The sequence below is a fragment of the Thunnus maccoyii genome, chromosome 7, assembly GCF_910596095.1.
Source record: "Thunnus maccoyii chromosome 7, fThuMac1.1, whole genome shotgun sequence".
Taxonomy (NCBI): Eukaryota; Metazoa; Chordata; class Actinopteri; order Scombriformes; family Scombridae; genus Thunnus; species Thunnus maccoyii.
This window is the reverse complement of record NC_056539.1, coordinates 1,107,853-1,125,562: the sequence shown is the minus strand read 5'-3', so window position 1 is coordinate 1,125,562 and position 17,710 is coordinate 1,107,853. Positions and strand designations below refer to the sequence as shown.

Sequence of the window (17,710 nt, the reverse complement as noted above, 5' to 3'; positions counted from 1 at the left end):
GAAGTTGGAAAAACTGGTGTAGGAGTAAATCAAACACCTCAGTCTGGGAGGGTGGAGCTGTGGGAAGGATGAGAGGACACACATGCACAGCAGCAAGACACAGAGGATGAAAAGAAAAATGGAAAAAATGGACGCTGGTTTCAGGAAAGCAGCAACATCATGACTAGCAATGTTGGGGAGTAATTAGTTACATGTAACAGTGTTACATAATCAAGTACAATATAAATGTAATTCTAATTATAAATGTAAAATCAAGACATTCCAATCTTAATTCAAGCTGTATTGCAGAACTTTTAATGAAGTCTGACAGTAATCAGTGCTGGGTACTGTTGTGAGGTTTACACTGCCTGGTTTACATTTTTGCTGTTAGGCAGAGACCACAAGATAAATTGTAGTGAAGAAAAAAACAACAGCTTATGACTCATCCAGTGTAGAATACAGAAGATACATCAGGACAAGCACAGTGTATGTGGGGTTGGTGTATGTGTGTGAGAGAATGGAAATTCTTGGATCAGCTTTTAATAAAAGCTTCACATAAAACATTAAAAACATTAAAACGAGGTGTAAACAATTAAAATAGTTACTGAAGAGTTAAAGAGAATAGAATATAAAATAAGCAACAAATGCTCCAGGATTGAAATATAATGTGGAAATATGCACATGCTATTAATATTATCTTTTCTTCTATTATTATCTTTTACATAAATAATGCAATGTATTAAGACTTTTTTTTTTATTTAACATGATTGCTGTATGGTTTCCAACAGAGTTTATGATCTATTATCACTGATCATGATTTTAATAGTAGACAATCACCAAACATTTGTTTTACTTTTATTTTATCTTTATTTAACTGTGCATTCTGACATGAAGATCTCTTTTCCAAGAAGAGATCTGAGAACAAGAAACATTCATAAAACTAATCACAATCAGGTTTAGGGAGACCCTGGAGAGCTGGGATCAGAGACGCAACCTAAATTATTGTCCCGCAGAAGATCCAACTGTGTCAGTGAGGTTAATGGTACTACAGCTGATACTTTGCTTGATAGTGGAGCTACCATTTCAGCAGTAAAAGCTAATGAACAAGTGTGTTACCACAGTATGAGTTGCTGGCATTCCTATGGCAGAGCCCATGTCAAAAAGAATCTACTGTAACTGTTGAATGTTCAGATGTACAGTATTCTTTCTTTCCTCTGATAATACAACATTCATGCTATCATTCATTGTATTCCAGATGGATTGTTTCTAACCATTCCTGATGACAGAGCCCTAGAAGCATTTCAATTCCTACAATCCATTATTGATTGTTTCTATTATACTATATTGCTGCATTATCATTGTAGACTTGCACATAGGCATGATTCTTATAGGCATAATTCTGTCTCACTACACTGTAAAAAATGACATGTTCAGCAAATCGTTAAATTAAAAAAAGGTAAAAAGGTAGAGGGAGGAGTAGGGCTGTGACCGTATGGATTTTTTCTTACCGCAATGAAAAAGCAACATATCACCAAGGACATGAGGCAGTGAAATAACAACCAGCTTTTTAATCAGCTGTAATATCTTTTCAAATAGTCAATAAAATCCAGTAAATAGAGAAGCTGCCCCTTTCATTACTATATATGAATGTAATAAATATATCAATGTCAATTAGATGGTAATCTGCATGAGAAATAGAGAAAAAGAAAATAATCAGTTATAATAATCATCCGCTTATAGTGATCAATTTGACCTGGACGGAAGTGATCACTATAAGCAAATGATTTAAACAGCATCTGTATAGGAATGATTCTGTCCCGAGCTGTTTGATCCGTATAAGCAGTTGAGCACTGTCACTGTGATCACTATAGACAGTTTCCACTGTAATAACAAATCCAACACTGCATTTACCTTGTTACCAGAGTAGCTACAAAAACAAATTGAATAATGAATGTTACAGTTCAGAACTTCCTCACAGAAATCATAACATGCCATGGCAGGCCAGAATGAATAACAGCAGCTTCAGCTACCATTCCTACACAAGCTGGAGTCTTCTGGGCTTTGAGTTGGAAAAGTTGATTATGTCATTGTAATCCAAAGTGTCACTTAGTTCTCTTTCAAAAAAACAAAAACGTCAAGTTGTTCAGGTGTCCAGACAACATGGATGATCTGACAAACATCTCATAAGGCATGGCCTGGTCCGAACATGCTTCATCCTCTGGACTCAAAGATAACTGCTTAGTCATAGTTTCCAACTTTCATCTAGCTGCTAGCTACACAAAACCATGTTGTGACAGCACTTGCACGATGTAGCCTAACTTCAGTCACGTACAGTGAGAGATGAAGTTCTCATGAATCTGATAGGATGGGCAAGCTGTCAATCTGCTGACTGACAGACTGACAGCTGGCCCGTCCTATCAGATTCCTCAGATGCTGGTCATTTTCACTATGAGGTTCATGAAGACACAATCTTTGCAACGATGAGTTCAGAGTGAGCTGGTTTTGACTGTGCCACTATATGAATTTCAAAATAAAATTTATACTGAATATGGAAGTCACAATATGCAATATTCTGAAAAAAAGTATTCACTCCTAAAATTTAATTTAAGCATAACCTTAAAGAAGAACCTTTCCCTTGTGGGTGGGTCTGCTACAGGAACCTATCAACCTAAATGTTTAGAAACGGGAGGTTTAGTATTAGTACAAGGTTTGGTGTTTCTACTCCAAGTTTCAGAAATGTTTAAAATTTTAAATTCATTAAAAAGTCAATATCTGGGGTGCCACTGCCTCATGTAAAGGGCATATGTTGCCTGATGCTGGAAACATTTAAAGGGGATGTTGCAGCAGTAGGTCAGTATAGGCAGGAGTATGAAAGGTGCATTTATTAACAAAAATATTAATGAAGAAGAAACAAAAATACACCCAGGGAATGATACAAAACTAACTTAAACATCCCCTCCACACATGCATGAAGACATAAAAATATTCTTCTTGGAACAGTCATTTGTGTCTGATATGGTTTTTCCACAAAAAATGTATAATTACCAACTTGAAATCCTTAAAATGGCATCTACTCCTCCCTCATTAACAATTCCAGAATGAATATGTAAATATGTTTCATTTTAGAAGTTGAACTGTTGGCTCCTACTTCACTGTAAAGTCCATTCTCAGTTTACATGCACCAGAGGTTTCAAGTTTCCACATCACACTAGTGTTAGATGCATACTGGACTAGGATCAGCTTCCAAACTAGTTGTGATGTCACAAATAATAATATCAGATTTTTAGTGAGCACAGAGAAACTTTCCACTTTCAGCAGATGAATGTGAAAACAAACTCTACACACACATCGTTCTGCACAGTGGAGAAACATCCAACTGTAGGAAGAAGAAGAAAAAGAGATTTTGGAGTGGAGGAGGACTTTAACCTAAAGACAAATCAAATCTGCAGCCTCACAACAAGCTGTCACCTGACTGGAACCTACCACCTGCTCAGGTGATGTATAAGCCATCAAATGATGCTAAATAATACATTCACAATTTCTTTGACATTGACAGATGATTAATGACAGATTACTACAGAGCTATTTTACCTTTCCTCACACACCTTAACAGAGTCCAGTCTCTCACTGCTGAGAGACATGATGATGTAAACCTGTTTTCACTCTCACTGATTGTCTGACAACAACAAAGCATCTATCCCTTCCACCTGTCAGTGGATTCAAACTCACAACCTTCTTATTGTGATAAGTAGAGCTGCAACGATTAGTCGATTCATTGATTAGTTGCTAACTATTAAAGTCATTTTGATGATCTATAAATGAATCTCTTTGAGTCATTTTGTGAGAAAAAAGTAGCAATTCTCTGGTTGCAGCTTCTCACATGTGAGTATTTTGTGGTTTCTATGACAGTAAAGTGAATATCTTTGGGTTGTGTGACATCATCTTGGGCTTTGGGAAACACTGATCAACATTTTTCACTATTTTCTGATATTTTATGGACCAAACAACTAATCAATTAATGGTGGACATAATTGTTAGTTGCAGCCCTATTGATGAGACAGGTCTCTTAACTAAATGAAAACTAAAACAACTGACGCTTAAAGCTCCATTAAATAAGCAGCATTGCAGCAAGAGAGTGACATTGGGGCTTAAAAACACATTTTAAAAACATTAGAAACATTGCAAATGATCATGAATCATGCATGAGCCTTTTCAAAACTACTGGCTGCAATATGACCCACCAGCCACAGATGCAAACAAAGTGACATAATTGCTAGCGATTCAGGGGGAAGACATTATTTGTAGGCTGCCATCAAGCCTTGTAGTGCATTTGTTCCTCAGGCCCCCAACCCCCACAACATGAAAGAACAATATGATGCACAGAGGTTGAGGGCTGAATAAAAACTGAGGGTGTGTGTTAATTGTGTACAAATCAAAGTGTCCCACTCCAGCCTCCTGTCTCGCTCCACTGCCTTTAAACCCCCCCCCCCCCCCCCACCCCAGTCCCACCCCTCCTCCCCCAGCCCTGGCAACAACAACAATGCCTGACGGGGGATGTTTCATTTCCACAAGCTGTCAGCATCCTAAGTGCGAGTGTGTGCATGTGTGTGTGATCCCCGCATAAGGCTGATTAGTTCTTCAACAGCAGCATAGCTAATTAAAATTGCCTCCTGCTTGTTAACAACACCACCCACCCACCCACCCACTCCACAGTACGGCTCCGAGGCTCACCAAAACTCCTGCCAGACCGCAGGCTTTGGTGATTCATGATTTATTCATTAATTCATTCCTGCTTAACACACACACACTAAAACATTCTGTCTGTACATAAATGCCTATATTTGTTCATGACTGACATAAAATATGTAATCATATTCTCCATGTTATTCATAGTTACATTCAATTAATTAAAGGCAGTCATTTCACAATAATGTACAAAAACAGGCAACAGACCTATATGAGATCAAATAAAATGTTGTATAATATATTTATTATATTATTTAATATAACATGCTTACTAGGGATGCTTTCAACAGACGGACATCCATTAATCAGTAACTAACCGCTTCATTTGGAAGAAAAGTTGTGATCTAGTTTAGTGTGTGAGAGCTGTCCAGCAGTAGGTCAGAGCTAGCTTGACTTTAGCTCATCCTTCTTCTCCTCCAAGTGTCTTTCAATGTATTTAGTCACAGTAGCTCTCCATGGCATAACATACTTGGGCTTGAATTATGAATATAAATGATATTATGTATATAATGTGACGCTGATTATAAGCCAACCCTTTTCTAACAGCTGTTTATGTTATTTTTTGAATAGAACTTACATATTTGTATAGTTACATACTCAAATGACAATAGTCAGGGCTTCAACCCACTTTGAACAAAAGTTATTTTCTCTAGCAGTTAGTATTTATAAGACTGCCTGTTTGTCTTTTTGAGCTCCTTATCATCTGTCACAGTGGTATTTGGCAGCTTGACATATTCCATTTCTGCAGTAGAGATGTCAGAAGATGCTTTGGACTCCTTTTCATTCATCATGAATTTATTTCCTCCGTGGCAGAAAAACACGTTACACGAACCTTCAGAAACTCCTGCAGGTTAAACTGGACTAGCCAAACATTTTTAGGGCTGACTGACTCTAATACGCTCACTAACAGACTTTAAGACACTCGCTAGCCTAGCAACAGTAATGCTACAAAAATCCCATGATGCAACAATCTATGTAGGAGTCAGTTTTACACCAGAACTTTATCCATTCAAAAAGAATATCTGATGTTGTGAACACAAAATTGTCAAGCCATTTGCTGAGTGTGTATGCAATAGACAAGCATGACTGGTCAAAAATATTCTCAGCGGTTAACCCATTAACTGTTAACATCCCTAAAATGTGTGTATTATATATTCATCATTGCCATCACAATGTTGATAAGCATTGTGACAGCAGTAACACACATGGCTGACAGCTCAGCTGTGGAAGAGTTACTTCCAAAACAGGAACAAATTTTAAACACAATGATTAAACACAATGATCTTGAAATATATTGTCCAAACAGCAGTTAGATGATTCACAACTACTTTCAGTACCAAAAAACCCCCCCAAAAACTTTAAAGTGTACCGTGACTATTACATCCTCCAGCAGTAGTGAAACTCCACACACACTCAGATTGAGGGTAACTCTAGTGTCCAGCGTACATTAAAACATGCCGTGATTCCATTTGGAATATGAGGAATGGCATATTTGCAGTGCTTTTGTTTTCCATCTGTGTGACTGGATTGCAGTAAATGGGAGCAGACAGGCTGACAGGCAGAGCTTAGTGTGAGCAGCAGCACTGACAGCAGGCTGGGGCTGATAAAAGAGCATTAGGATATGGACAAACATCCTGCTGGAACAACACTTTACCACAACATCAACAAAAGTGCTGATTTTACAGATGTAAAAAAATGCCCACAACATTAAAAACAATGCATGAAAGCAGGAGGCCGCCTCATGCCCTGCCATCACCACTGTAACATGGACCTATTAAACATGTCTACTCCGTCACTATGTGCACTGCAGCATGATACTAATGATCTCTCTGTAAAGGCAGATCGTGGAGACGTTTTATCATCATATCACACACCCCTACCGACAAGGTCTTCATAAGGCAAACATCCATTTGAAGAGAAAGTAGGCTGTATAATAAGATCACATGATACAGAATAACAACCATTATCCACAAATGATTTACTATGCACAGAGACAACACATCATATCTTATAAAAAGGCCTGTAGTCCATACAAACATACAGTATGTTCATGACAATGATCCTCTGGTAGAAGCTAGCAGGAGACTACACATGTGTGGCTGCAGCTTGTTTCCAACAGGTGGGTCACACCATCAGCTGGATAAGACAGTTGGATAAAAAACTTCTCCAGCATAGATGGACCAGACTTTAGACATACAGTGAATATAATGTCACCTCATGGTTTTAATGATGAATTCAACATCAAACCCTTTTAAAAAAGAACAATATGTAAAGACTCCTCATTTTCTTCTGTACTGTTTACTGCTTTTGTCCTGCACCTGTACAAACTTTCATGGTAATCCATCCATCAGTCAAATCATTTTCAACTGAACTACAGCTGCGACAATTAATCCATTAGTCCATCAAAAGGAAATTAATCAGTTATTTGGATAGTCAATTAATCATTTTTGTCATTTTTCAAACATTTGCTACTTCCAGTTTGCAGCTTTTCTCTGTTTTTTTGTAATTGTTCACTGAATATCTTTGGTGTTTTAACTGGTTGGATAGAAAAAAACATGTGAAGTTGTCTCCTTGGGCTGTGGGAAATTATAATGGACATTTTTCACTATCACCTGACATTTTATAAACAAAATGAGTGATTGAGAAAATGATTGGCAGATTAATCGATAGTGAAAATAATTGTTAGACTGAACCAAATATGTCAACCTGATGATGGCGCCCCAGACATGATCACCAAAGACCTTAGATACATCATCTGGCAACCATGAGCGTACAAAATGTTGTGTCAGTCCATCTAGAAGGAGCTGAGACTGAGAATATCTGGTGGTGTGAGAGTGTCTGAAGACTACAGCAGATCTGAATCAGAAGCATCTGCTAAAACTGACAAGTGCCCAGTCATACATCAATGTTGTTCTCCATTTTATAAAGCCTTCTCTACCACTGGGCCCACACACACACACACACACACACACACACACACACACACACACACACACACACACACACACACACACACACAGGTTTGCCCAGCTATCCTTGTTGGGACATTGCATTGACTTCCATTCATTGTGGACAGCCTAAACCAAACCCAAACCCTAACCTGAACCAGAACCAATTCATGTCTAACCCTAACCAGGCCCTCCGAAATGATGCTTTGCCTCATTAGGACTGGGCTTTGGTCCCCATTAGGACTACTGGTCCCAACAAGGTCGGTGTTAATACCAGAAAAGGTCCCAATGAGGTAACAGAAAACGCACATGCACACACACACGCACACACACACACACACACACACACACACACACACACACACACACACACACACACAGATTTGGGAGCCTCTAGGGACAGCCCTTCAGACAAACACATTTACACTATAATCCTATTAGAGAGAGAAAGTGCGCGCTCTCTCACTCTCTTCATCTGTCAATACTCCAACTATCTCGGCCGCCCCTCCCTCTCTCCCTCCCTCCACTGTCAATGCCAGTCAATACGCTGCTATCTCTGCTCACTTTCATATTCTAATTCAAACAGGCTTTGCTGCAGCCATGAGCAATCAGTGTCCAACAATAGCAGCGGAGAGCTCGATAGCTCAACATTGTGTCAGATTCATTTTGGAGCACGAAGTGATGGAGGCGACATGCTGTTCTCACTGCTGCTACCGCTCCACGGTACAGCCTGTCAATATTCCCTCATAGCTTTTTCTCTTTTTTTTTTTTCATCCCTCAATCCCTGTCTCCGTTCACCCTGCCCCCCTCTACTCAGCCCTCTGCCAGCCCACAGACCAGCTAACAGTGACAGATTAGACTGCGTCGCTTCCACAAATGACTTTACACATGATCATATGCAACCAACATGTTTGAGGTCTCTGCAATGGTGGACTGTCAGTGAAAATCAAGATTTATAGAGATAGACTTTTTTATGAAAAGAGGGTGCTGGAAAGTCAAGGTCATCCATCTCCAATATGATGATATGAGGCAATTCAATGACATCATTTTTGGGTGACGTTACGACTGCCCCGTTGCTCTGAACACCTGGTTAAGCACCAGCAAGGACAGGCTGATGGCTAGATGGACACTTAAGAGTGAAAAAAATCAAATGTTATGTCAGTCAGTATATATGTTATTTACAGGAATGCTCCAGCAATTTAGAATAACACTTCCATGATGCTGGAGGGCCTGGATGAGACAGATTGTTTAAAAAAAAAAAGAATGCTCAAAAGATATCCTGTCTTTAAAGGGGACCTGTTATGCTCATTTCCAACTCTATATTTTATTCTGGGACTCAACTAGAGAAGCTTTGCATGATTCACAGCTCAAAGAAAATCCTTATTTATCTTATACTGACTCTTTATGCAGCCTCTCAGTTCAGCCTCTATCTGAAACAGTCTGTTTTAGTTCCTGTCTCTTAAAGGCCCCCCTCCCGATGAGCCCACTCTGTTCTGATTGGTTAGCTTCTGGAAGCTGCTTTCACAGCCAACATAAACAAACCATCAAATAAACTCTAGTAGTAGGATTTCACTGTCAAATTCTCAAATACATCCATACATGTTTGAGCGGCATATGAAAAACTCAAGACAGTCATCGGCCAGACATTTCTCCGTTCTCTGTTAAAGAGTAGCTGAGATTGACACTAAATGAGAATTGCTGGTCCACCTTAAAAGTCAGTCCACCTTAAGTAAGCCTGGTCAAGTTAAGCTAACGCGTTGTTGCTAATCTACCCTGCTAACGTTAACCTGTGTGACAACGTTATGAAGTATTCACAAAAATTTCACCTTTGTCTTGCAAAGCTAATTTTTCACCTGTTAAATTCAAAATGCACCTGAGTTCCGCCTTTATCATTCTGTCAACATTATGCGGAGGACTGGACGAGGACTGTGGAATTTTTCCACCATCTTACATTGAAATCATTTTCAGAATCGGTCAGGTAAAAATGTGTGTGAAAATACTGAGATCGACCTCAAAACACAAGCTGTGGTTCTGAACAGGACTTACTGGATATCCAGCAGGACTTTGTGGCTTTGGAGTGGGCGACAGAAATCATGTTATCATCATCATTCATTCATATCATTCTGTTCCACATGCTCCATGTGAGTACAGAAAGGTCAATAAAAGTGGGTCAATAACTCACCCCACAGATGCCCTTCACACCTCTGGGAAACACTGCATTGCCTCCGACTGATGCAACATCACAGATTACACTTTACACCGACAGACTTCCTGCACATGGCTGCTCAAGTCTTAGAAGCTGGGCTCTGCTGAAATGCATTAATAAACTTGTTTGATCATCTCACTGCTCTTCTCCCACCTGACTCTTCCAGCTCAGAATTTCTTTTATCTCTGACTTACTTAACGTGAAATCTTTTCACCATGTGGGAAGATTCGGGGAGATTTTGCTGAGTCTGATGTACACCATCAGCTCTATACAGTCATTTCTCTAGAGAAGAGTCACCACACAAAACCATGCAGTCCACTCACAGTCATAGAGTGTTGCTTCAGAGTTTTTCCCTCACAGAGAACTCACAGGGACATATCAACCAGGCTTCCTTCATTAAGTTACTCATCAGATCAATGTTAATGTGCTACAGTTTTGATAACTTGAGATGTATGTCATTTCACCTAGAGCCCAGGGTTCGACATAAACCATGGCCACAAGAAGTTACTCTTTGGCCACCAAATATTCCATGTAGGTGTTCCCCTGTGGCCACCAAGTTTTATCCCCATACTGCCAGCCTTTGCCAACACAACTGGGAATACACATAGGAAGCGAGACTCCGACCTGCACTCAGAGTCTCTGTCCACAGAAGCCTTCACCAGGCTGACTGACAGCAGAAATTTACTGAACCAAAATAGTTTTCATGTCAGCTCCATGGGAAGAAATCAACAGTGTTTGTATTTATTGATTCATTGATTTTATTTCCCTGCCCACCATAGCGAGTGAATCTGCCTGTAGTGAAAGAGGCAAGCTCACAGAAAGACTGGGGGCCTTGATCAATGTAGATACCGTTCATACATTCAAAACACATATACAGCAGGATATTAGTGTGATTTAAACGGCTGTCTGTGCTTCTCAACAACAGCTGCCATCTCATACACAGGGGAGAGTTGTTGCCAGTTAATGTATGCCCTCCGTAAGGGCTTGTAGGCAGATAGAGCAGAAAAAAGTGACACCTCGCTGCCCTACAGTAAAGGGCTCATGTTGACCTTCATCGGCCAACTCTCTGAAGTCAAACCTCCGACATACATCCAGGATACAGTAACACGTGTCTGCCTGAAGCTTCTTATTCCTGCCAATCTGCTCACTGATTACATAGCTGAAAAATGAGCTCAGACTGCAGCCTGTTACAAAGTGCTGTGCTTTTATGTCACAACATCAATAAGAACTAAACATTTTGTTGAGTCTTTCATGTGGATAATAAGGGGAGAGAGGGACAGAGATGGAGCACGGGAGAGCAAAACACAACAAGCCTGAGGTGCATATCAACATGTTATTAAGCCAACAGCCTGGCATGCTACTGCTAACTAAATGCTTTCTCTACACCGCACACATATGGATGCTCACTGCCTTTATAAACACAACGCATTCACAACAGATGTGCAGAAAAGAAACTGTAGAGGAATAACTGAGCCGTACACAAACACAACAGTTATTCAGCATCTGTGCATGTCAGTGTGTACATGTGAAATCACTTGTTTGGAACAAGTCACAGTGCACAGTATGTCACACCTGTGCTTTGGATGTGTGTGTGTGTGTGTGTGTGTTTGTTTGTATGCCACCTATGTGGATGGTATTCATGAAACACTATAATCACCTGAGCTTAACCTACTGGCCTACTGCTGTGTGTCTGGTAGTGACACAGACAACAGTTAGTGTCGATAATCAGCTGTTAAAGCGATAAACAAAGGGTTAAAGAGACCAAGTCTGTTCCACTCTGGGTCAGTTAGCGATACTATTATATATTACTATTATATATACCATATATACAATCATACAGTGTGTTATGTTTAATGATTCTAATCATTTCAATTGTCTTAGGGATGTCAGTGATTAATCAGTTATCCATGAATTGCCATTAATCATTTCATTGATTAAAAATATATAAAAAGATAATGCAGAAGACGAGGGATGTGCAGTGTGACTGTCAGTAAATGTTCTGGTACCCGGTAGGGCGATCATTTTTTATTCAAAATTTGAGCTTTTGTTCGAATGTGGGGAAAAATGAAATATTCCAATGGCAGTGACCTGTTCAAATTCAAAATTCAAAGTCTTTAAGCGCAACAGACTATTTGAAGTAGTTTGTCTTGTGATCCAGCAGAGGGCATTCTTAAAATTCACCAGCTTGACCTTTAGCAGCGACCTTTTGGAGAAGGACAGTAGCAAGAAAAGCTATGCTGATAGGATAATCACAACACCGAAGCATGTGAGAAGCAGCAGGGCTGTTGTTGGTTAAGTGGTCGGTTATACAGTTGGGCGGGTTGCATAAATGAATAAGAAAATGAATAAATGAATAAGATGTTTAGAGGGCGGGCCACCCATGTAGGGCCTATGTATGGGAAACGCTGCTGCTTGTGCCACTAGGTGGACCTTCTTACTGTATAATGAGATGAGTTACAGGTGTGTTTGCTAACCACCCACAGGGGCTGCACAGATTGTAAAACGAACACACCGCTTTGCCATCCAAGGAATAAAAAAATGGCAGCGTTCTTCGCTCTGCTCACTGAGGCAGTCGTGTTGATGAACTCTGCAGCAGGAAGGAGTTGTTGTCTGGCAGCTGTCCCGTTTAGCTAGCTATCTGAGGCTCATGCTAGTGCTAAACTATCTTGAACAGAAGAGGACTGGACTGATAAAGTTGGAGTGACAGTATTTGTGCGTCTGTTCCAGCTGAGTTGGACTAATGTTAGCTACAGTGAACAACACACATCACTTCCATGTAGATCAGGTATTAGGGGTGTAACAGTTTGTGTATTTATGCCGAATCATTCGGTACAGGATGTTCGGTTAAGTAAACTTTCTCCTCATTCTTCTCATCCTCATTATCATCTGCTCATGAATTCACTGGCTTCCACTGCACATCAACTTATAAATGAAACCATACCACTGACTTCAGTGGCCTCCATGTTTACTTCTGTATGACAGCATGCTGCGGGTGACCTCTTTGTTATTTTTCTTTTGTGCATGCGGGTCAGTTCAGGACTGTGACCAGTTCACACTGGAATCTGATATTGGCCACATTTAAAAAATAATGTGAACAGCTAAACATAAAAAAATCCAGGTGATTTTGTAACATAACAGGTTTTAAATGAATAATAATAATGTATAATCTCAGCAAGACATGCATGTATTTCCATATTTCAGCAGGCTGCAATCACCATCATTTCCCATCCCATTACTGCATAGCCCGGTGTTAGTAATGGCTCTTCAGTCACAGCAGGTGGAGTCATTCAGTGAGATCAGGTGGGTCACCTTGTTACACACTGCAGGGCTGAGGGAAGATCAGCAGAGTTTGGCCAAAGTACTGATGGAGGCTAGATCTGTATTCAGCACATAGCTCTGACATGTTGAACTGAACTCTTTATGTCCCCCCAGCAGGAAATGCTGGAGACAACACCAGCATATGTGACAGATATGGCAGCAGCATAGTGGTTAAAGCCAGGCAATATGAATATTTCAACCACGTGCTGCTACATAAACTCACTGCCCCACCCTACTGCTGGGATCAAATGACAAGCTGGCTGCCAGACATGTAGACGTGTGTGCGCTGTGGAGCTGTCATGTGGGGGTTGACAGATGTCGTATGTCAGTAACATTTTTCAAGATGGTCTCAGGTTTGGCTTTGACCCATTGAAGGAATTAAGAGCAGTAAGTATGTTAATCAGCTGCTGATTGACCTTGCACTTTGCTCTTTAGTTCTTCTCTGACTTCATTCTTTATTTTATTCTCATGAATAAATGGCCAAAATGATTTCTGCTGCAAGCACTGAAGAGTTTGAGGAGAGTTCCCATTAACAGCAACAATGAGAGGAAACATGCATACAATTCTTCCACTGATAGTAGCTCAACAGACTGGAATGCAGTGCAACCACAACACATGCTGAGATTGAAGTGTGGACAGCAGCTGCAATCACACATACATTAACCTACACAATCTATTTCTATGGATAATCCAACTTGTGAGCAAACTTCACTGCACTAAGGCTGAAACTAATGATTATGTTTACTAATGTTAATTATTTTCTCAATTAATCAGTAAGTTGTTTGGTGCAAAGCTCATGTCTATCACCCATGATGACGTCCTCAAAACCCAAAGATCTTGAGTTTACTGTCGCAGAGACTAAAGAAACCAGAAAATCTTCACATTTAAGAGACTGGAATCAGAAAATTTGGACTTTTTTTCCTTAAAAAATGACTCAAAACGATGAATCGATTATCAAAATAGATGGTGATTCATTTAATAGTTTGCAACTAATTGATTAATCAACTAGCAGCTCTACACTGCACTTAACTATGTAAAGATCACACAAACATGACAGTCTGAGTAAAAGTGGGCTCACTGAAAACAAGTTCTGACACTTCAAGGTATTTCCACGCTGAATTTAGGTTCATACAAAACCAAGCAGGTGGTTCAACCCTGTTGTGTTTCTGTTGCTTCTTGCAAAACAAAAATGCAAATCAGTGCACTGGAAAACAGTACAATGTAACTAAGGATTATTCTGATTATGAGTTAATCTGCTGATTATTGTTTTGGTTAATCGTTTAGTAAAAGTAGTGAAAAATACCTCTGACTAATCCTAACACTAGATACAACACTAGAGTCTTGATAGTGTACTCTGAGAGATATACAGTTACCATGTTAACCTTCATTTCCATTTAACAGAAGAAGCCAAAGTTCTTCACTGTTAATTGCTGTTTAAACACAAAAAAATTGCCAAATTGTATTTGCAATCAGGAACTATCTGAACATAAGAGTATAATTATGAATGTGACAGACATTCAATGCCAGTGTTCAGTACCAGACAGATTTCATACTCAAAGCTAAATACATGTTATACAGTATCAAGGTTCAACACTCAGCCCACAAGTGCTCCATGTGTTTTCTTATTTTAAGGCTGTAACTAATGATGACTTTCATTATTGATGAATACATTCATTATTTTCATAATCAATTTATTAATGATTTTTTTGAGCTCCAGCGATTAGTCGATTAATCAATTAGTTAATCACGTAAATAATAATCAAAATGAATCGCCAAATATTTTGATCGTCAATTCTTTGTTTTGAGTCATTTTTTCAATAAATACTTGTGATTCCAGCATCTTAAAAGGTGAATATTTGGTGGTTTCTTTACTAAAGTGAATATCTTTGGTTTGTGACTGTTGGTCGTGACAAAACAAGACATGTTAGGTTGCATCTTGGACTTTGGGGAACAATTATTGACATTATTCACCATTTTCTGACATTTTATGGACAAAACAACTAATTGATTAATCGAGAAAATAATAAACAGATTAATTGACAATGAAAATAATTTACTTTCAACGCTAATCATTTTGTAAATCAAAACTCATAAAAATGTGAAGAATGCCAGACACAGGTTGTAAGAGCCCCAGGTGCCAGGAGCCCCCAGCAGCTTACCACCATATAAAACAGAGAGAAGCAACCAGAGAATGGCTGACATGGTTGATTGATAAATTACTTCAACCAATAATCTATTATCAAAGTTGTTTACTTTTCTGATCACTGACTAATCAAATGATCATTTCAGAACTTTCTATTAGGATCATTTTTTCTGAACCCTAACCTTGACCTAAGCATTGCCATGTAAACATGTAGCTACACCATCACCAAGCCTCAACCGTGACATCAGCATGCTCATGGTTAGACTGACTGTTGTGTGTTACTTATTGAACAGGTAGAGAGCAGCAAGAAGCAGGCGGTCAGGACAAGCTCTGCTGTGATGCTTTCCTCCATGCATTAAACAAATCAAAAGTATGACTCCCACACCAGGTCAAGTGACAGTCAGAAGTCATTATCACCACAATGGGCTCTCCAAGTCCATAATATATCTTCACCCATGTCTACAACAGCTGACCACATGACCACACGCTATCATCAGTCATCAAATATTACTGCTCTTGTGAATGATGATGCATTTTGACCAAATCAATGGGTTGAGTGAACTAAGCCTCAGATCTGTTTGATGGGACTGACAAAGAAGCCTGGATTTGTATAATGCTCCTGAGCCCAGAGGGCAGACCAGCAGTAGTGATTTACATGAGGCTGAATGACCCCATGCAACACAAATTTAACAGCCATCAATTATTAACACAGGCTAATGAGCATGCCTGCACCAGGGAGGAACTGACGTTGTCTATATTCAAGATGTAGCCCACACCCTCACTTGAAAAGGCAATAAACTTAATGAAAAATGTAACATGTCCCATCTTATGCTTTGCGCAGCTACAGAACACGAGGATGGGAAGGACATGAGTGACGTTTCCCTGCCGTAACCAAACTCAATTCAAATTCTGTCTGTTTTAATTGTTTCCATGAGCAATGACTGGAGTACATGCCTGGTACACCACATTAACATATGCTCTCTGATACGACGATCATCCAATAAAGCAAGCAGCTCAGTATTAGTGGGACTTTTGTGGTTGGCTCGCCACCTCTCTCTACCAATGGGAGATTATGACGAGCAGCGAGGACCGCATCTGGATATTCACATTTTACTGCACTTATTTCCTTCATTTATATATTATATGAGTGCCGAACTTCCCGCAAGGAAACCACTGATTAAAAAATGGGTGTTAAGTTACGTGTCATGAAATACATGAATTTGTCAGTACGCAAGTTCACATGAAAGTGACAGATCCGTAAGGGAATATGGTGTTTTTTTCACTAGGAAGCTGGGGTATCTCTGCATTTGAACAACTAACGTTACAGAGCGACATAAGATGGTGTTAGGAAGGTAACAGGATGGTGCCACACTTCTCCATTTCCAGAGCCTCCTCTCATGGGAGGCGCCTCCATCTGTCATGAGGATGAGGGGTGCTGCGAAGGACAATTTGGATAACCCGGTTAGCCAGGCATCAGCCCACACTGATAGTAGGTCCACTGATGGGTTTGCTGCTAGCATCCAGCTAGAAGAGCAGGTTAGAGACGGCGATTTAGACCGACAGGTGCAACAGCATCATCACCCAGCCGCACACAGCCGCCGTCCGGATACCACTCTTTCCACCATGACAAATATCCAGAGAAAAATGCCAAAGCCAACAACCAACCCAGTGAGCAGACAGAAAACAAGCCTGAATTCACAAATATGTTTTTCATTATGAAAATTGTTGAATCGTGTTAGCGAATAAGTGGCGAGCTAGCTAACAGCCGCTTCAGCACAGCGAGCAGACGGAGCGCAGTTAGCCTCGCTGGCTGCCTCCCTCTGCTCTGAGTAAAACCGCCAGCAGGAGAACATACAGCCTGTGTGTTATTACACTCACCTCTCTGCCATGTTCCCGACGCTTCTTAAAACCCCTGCACAATAAATCCCACAGCGTCTCCCATGTTGCCGAAATTGCGGTCGCCGCAGTCAACGAGTCCCTCCTTCCAGACCAGCGCCAAGTTCTCATCAATAACGAATGGCACATCCGATCGGTACCTTCACAATAAAAGCTTTTCCTCAATCGTGTCAATGTGGTCCCTAATTTGGAAATATAAAAGTACCACGTAGAATATATGTTAGATCCATTACACATAAAATATCACCAGTTTTATGTCACATACTCATAGTAAAGTGTAAAGTAGTGTCTCCTGCTGTGCTCCAGTTCAAGTGGGCCAATTAATAAGTTCATTTATGTAGTTCATGTAATCTAATTGTCATAAAATTCCATGAGTTTGTCCACACAGGGCATCTGAAAACAAAAAATAAATATGAATAATTTTCATTACATTTTGGGTGTTTTATTTAACTTTTGTACACCTGTGGTGTTTCT

The 17,710-nt window shown here is 39.9% G+C and overlaps 1 protein-coding gene across 1 annotated transcript in view; it reads right to left on the bottom strand.

Annotated features, from left to right (window-relative positions):
* Positions 1-17,418, bottom strand: part of arhgap39 (Rho GTPase activating protein 39) — a 108,328-nt gene extending 90,910 nt beyond the window's left edge. Inside the window, exon 1 of the mRNA XM_042417322.1 lies at positions 17,219-17,418. Within this exon, the coding sequence (XP_042273256.1) occupies positions 17,219-17,229 (11 nt within the window). The 5' untranslated portion in view covers positions 17,230-17,418. The remainder of the gene's footprint in view (positions 1-17,218) is intronic.
* Between the last annotated feature and the right edge of the window lie 292 nt (positions 17,419-17,710).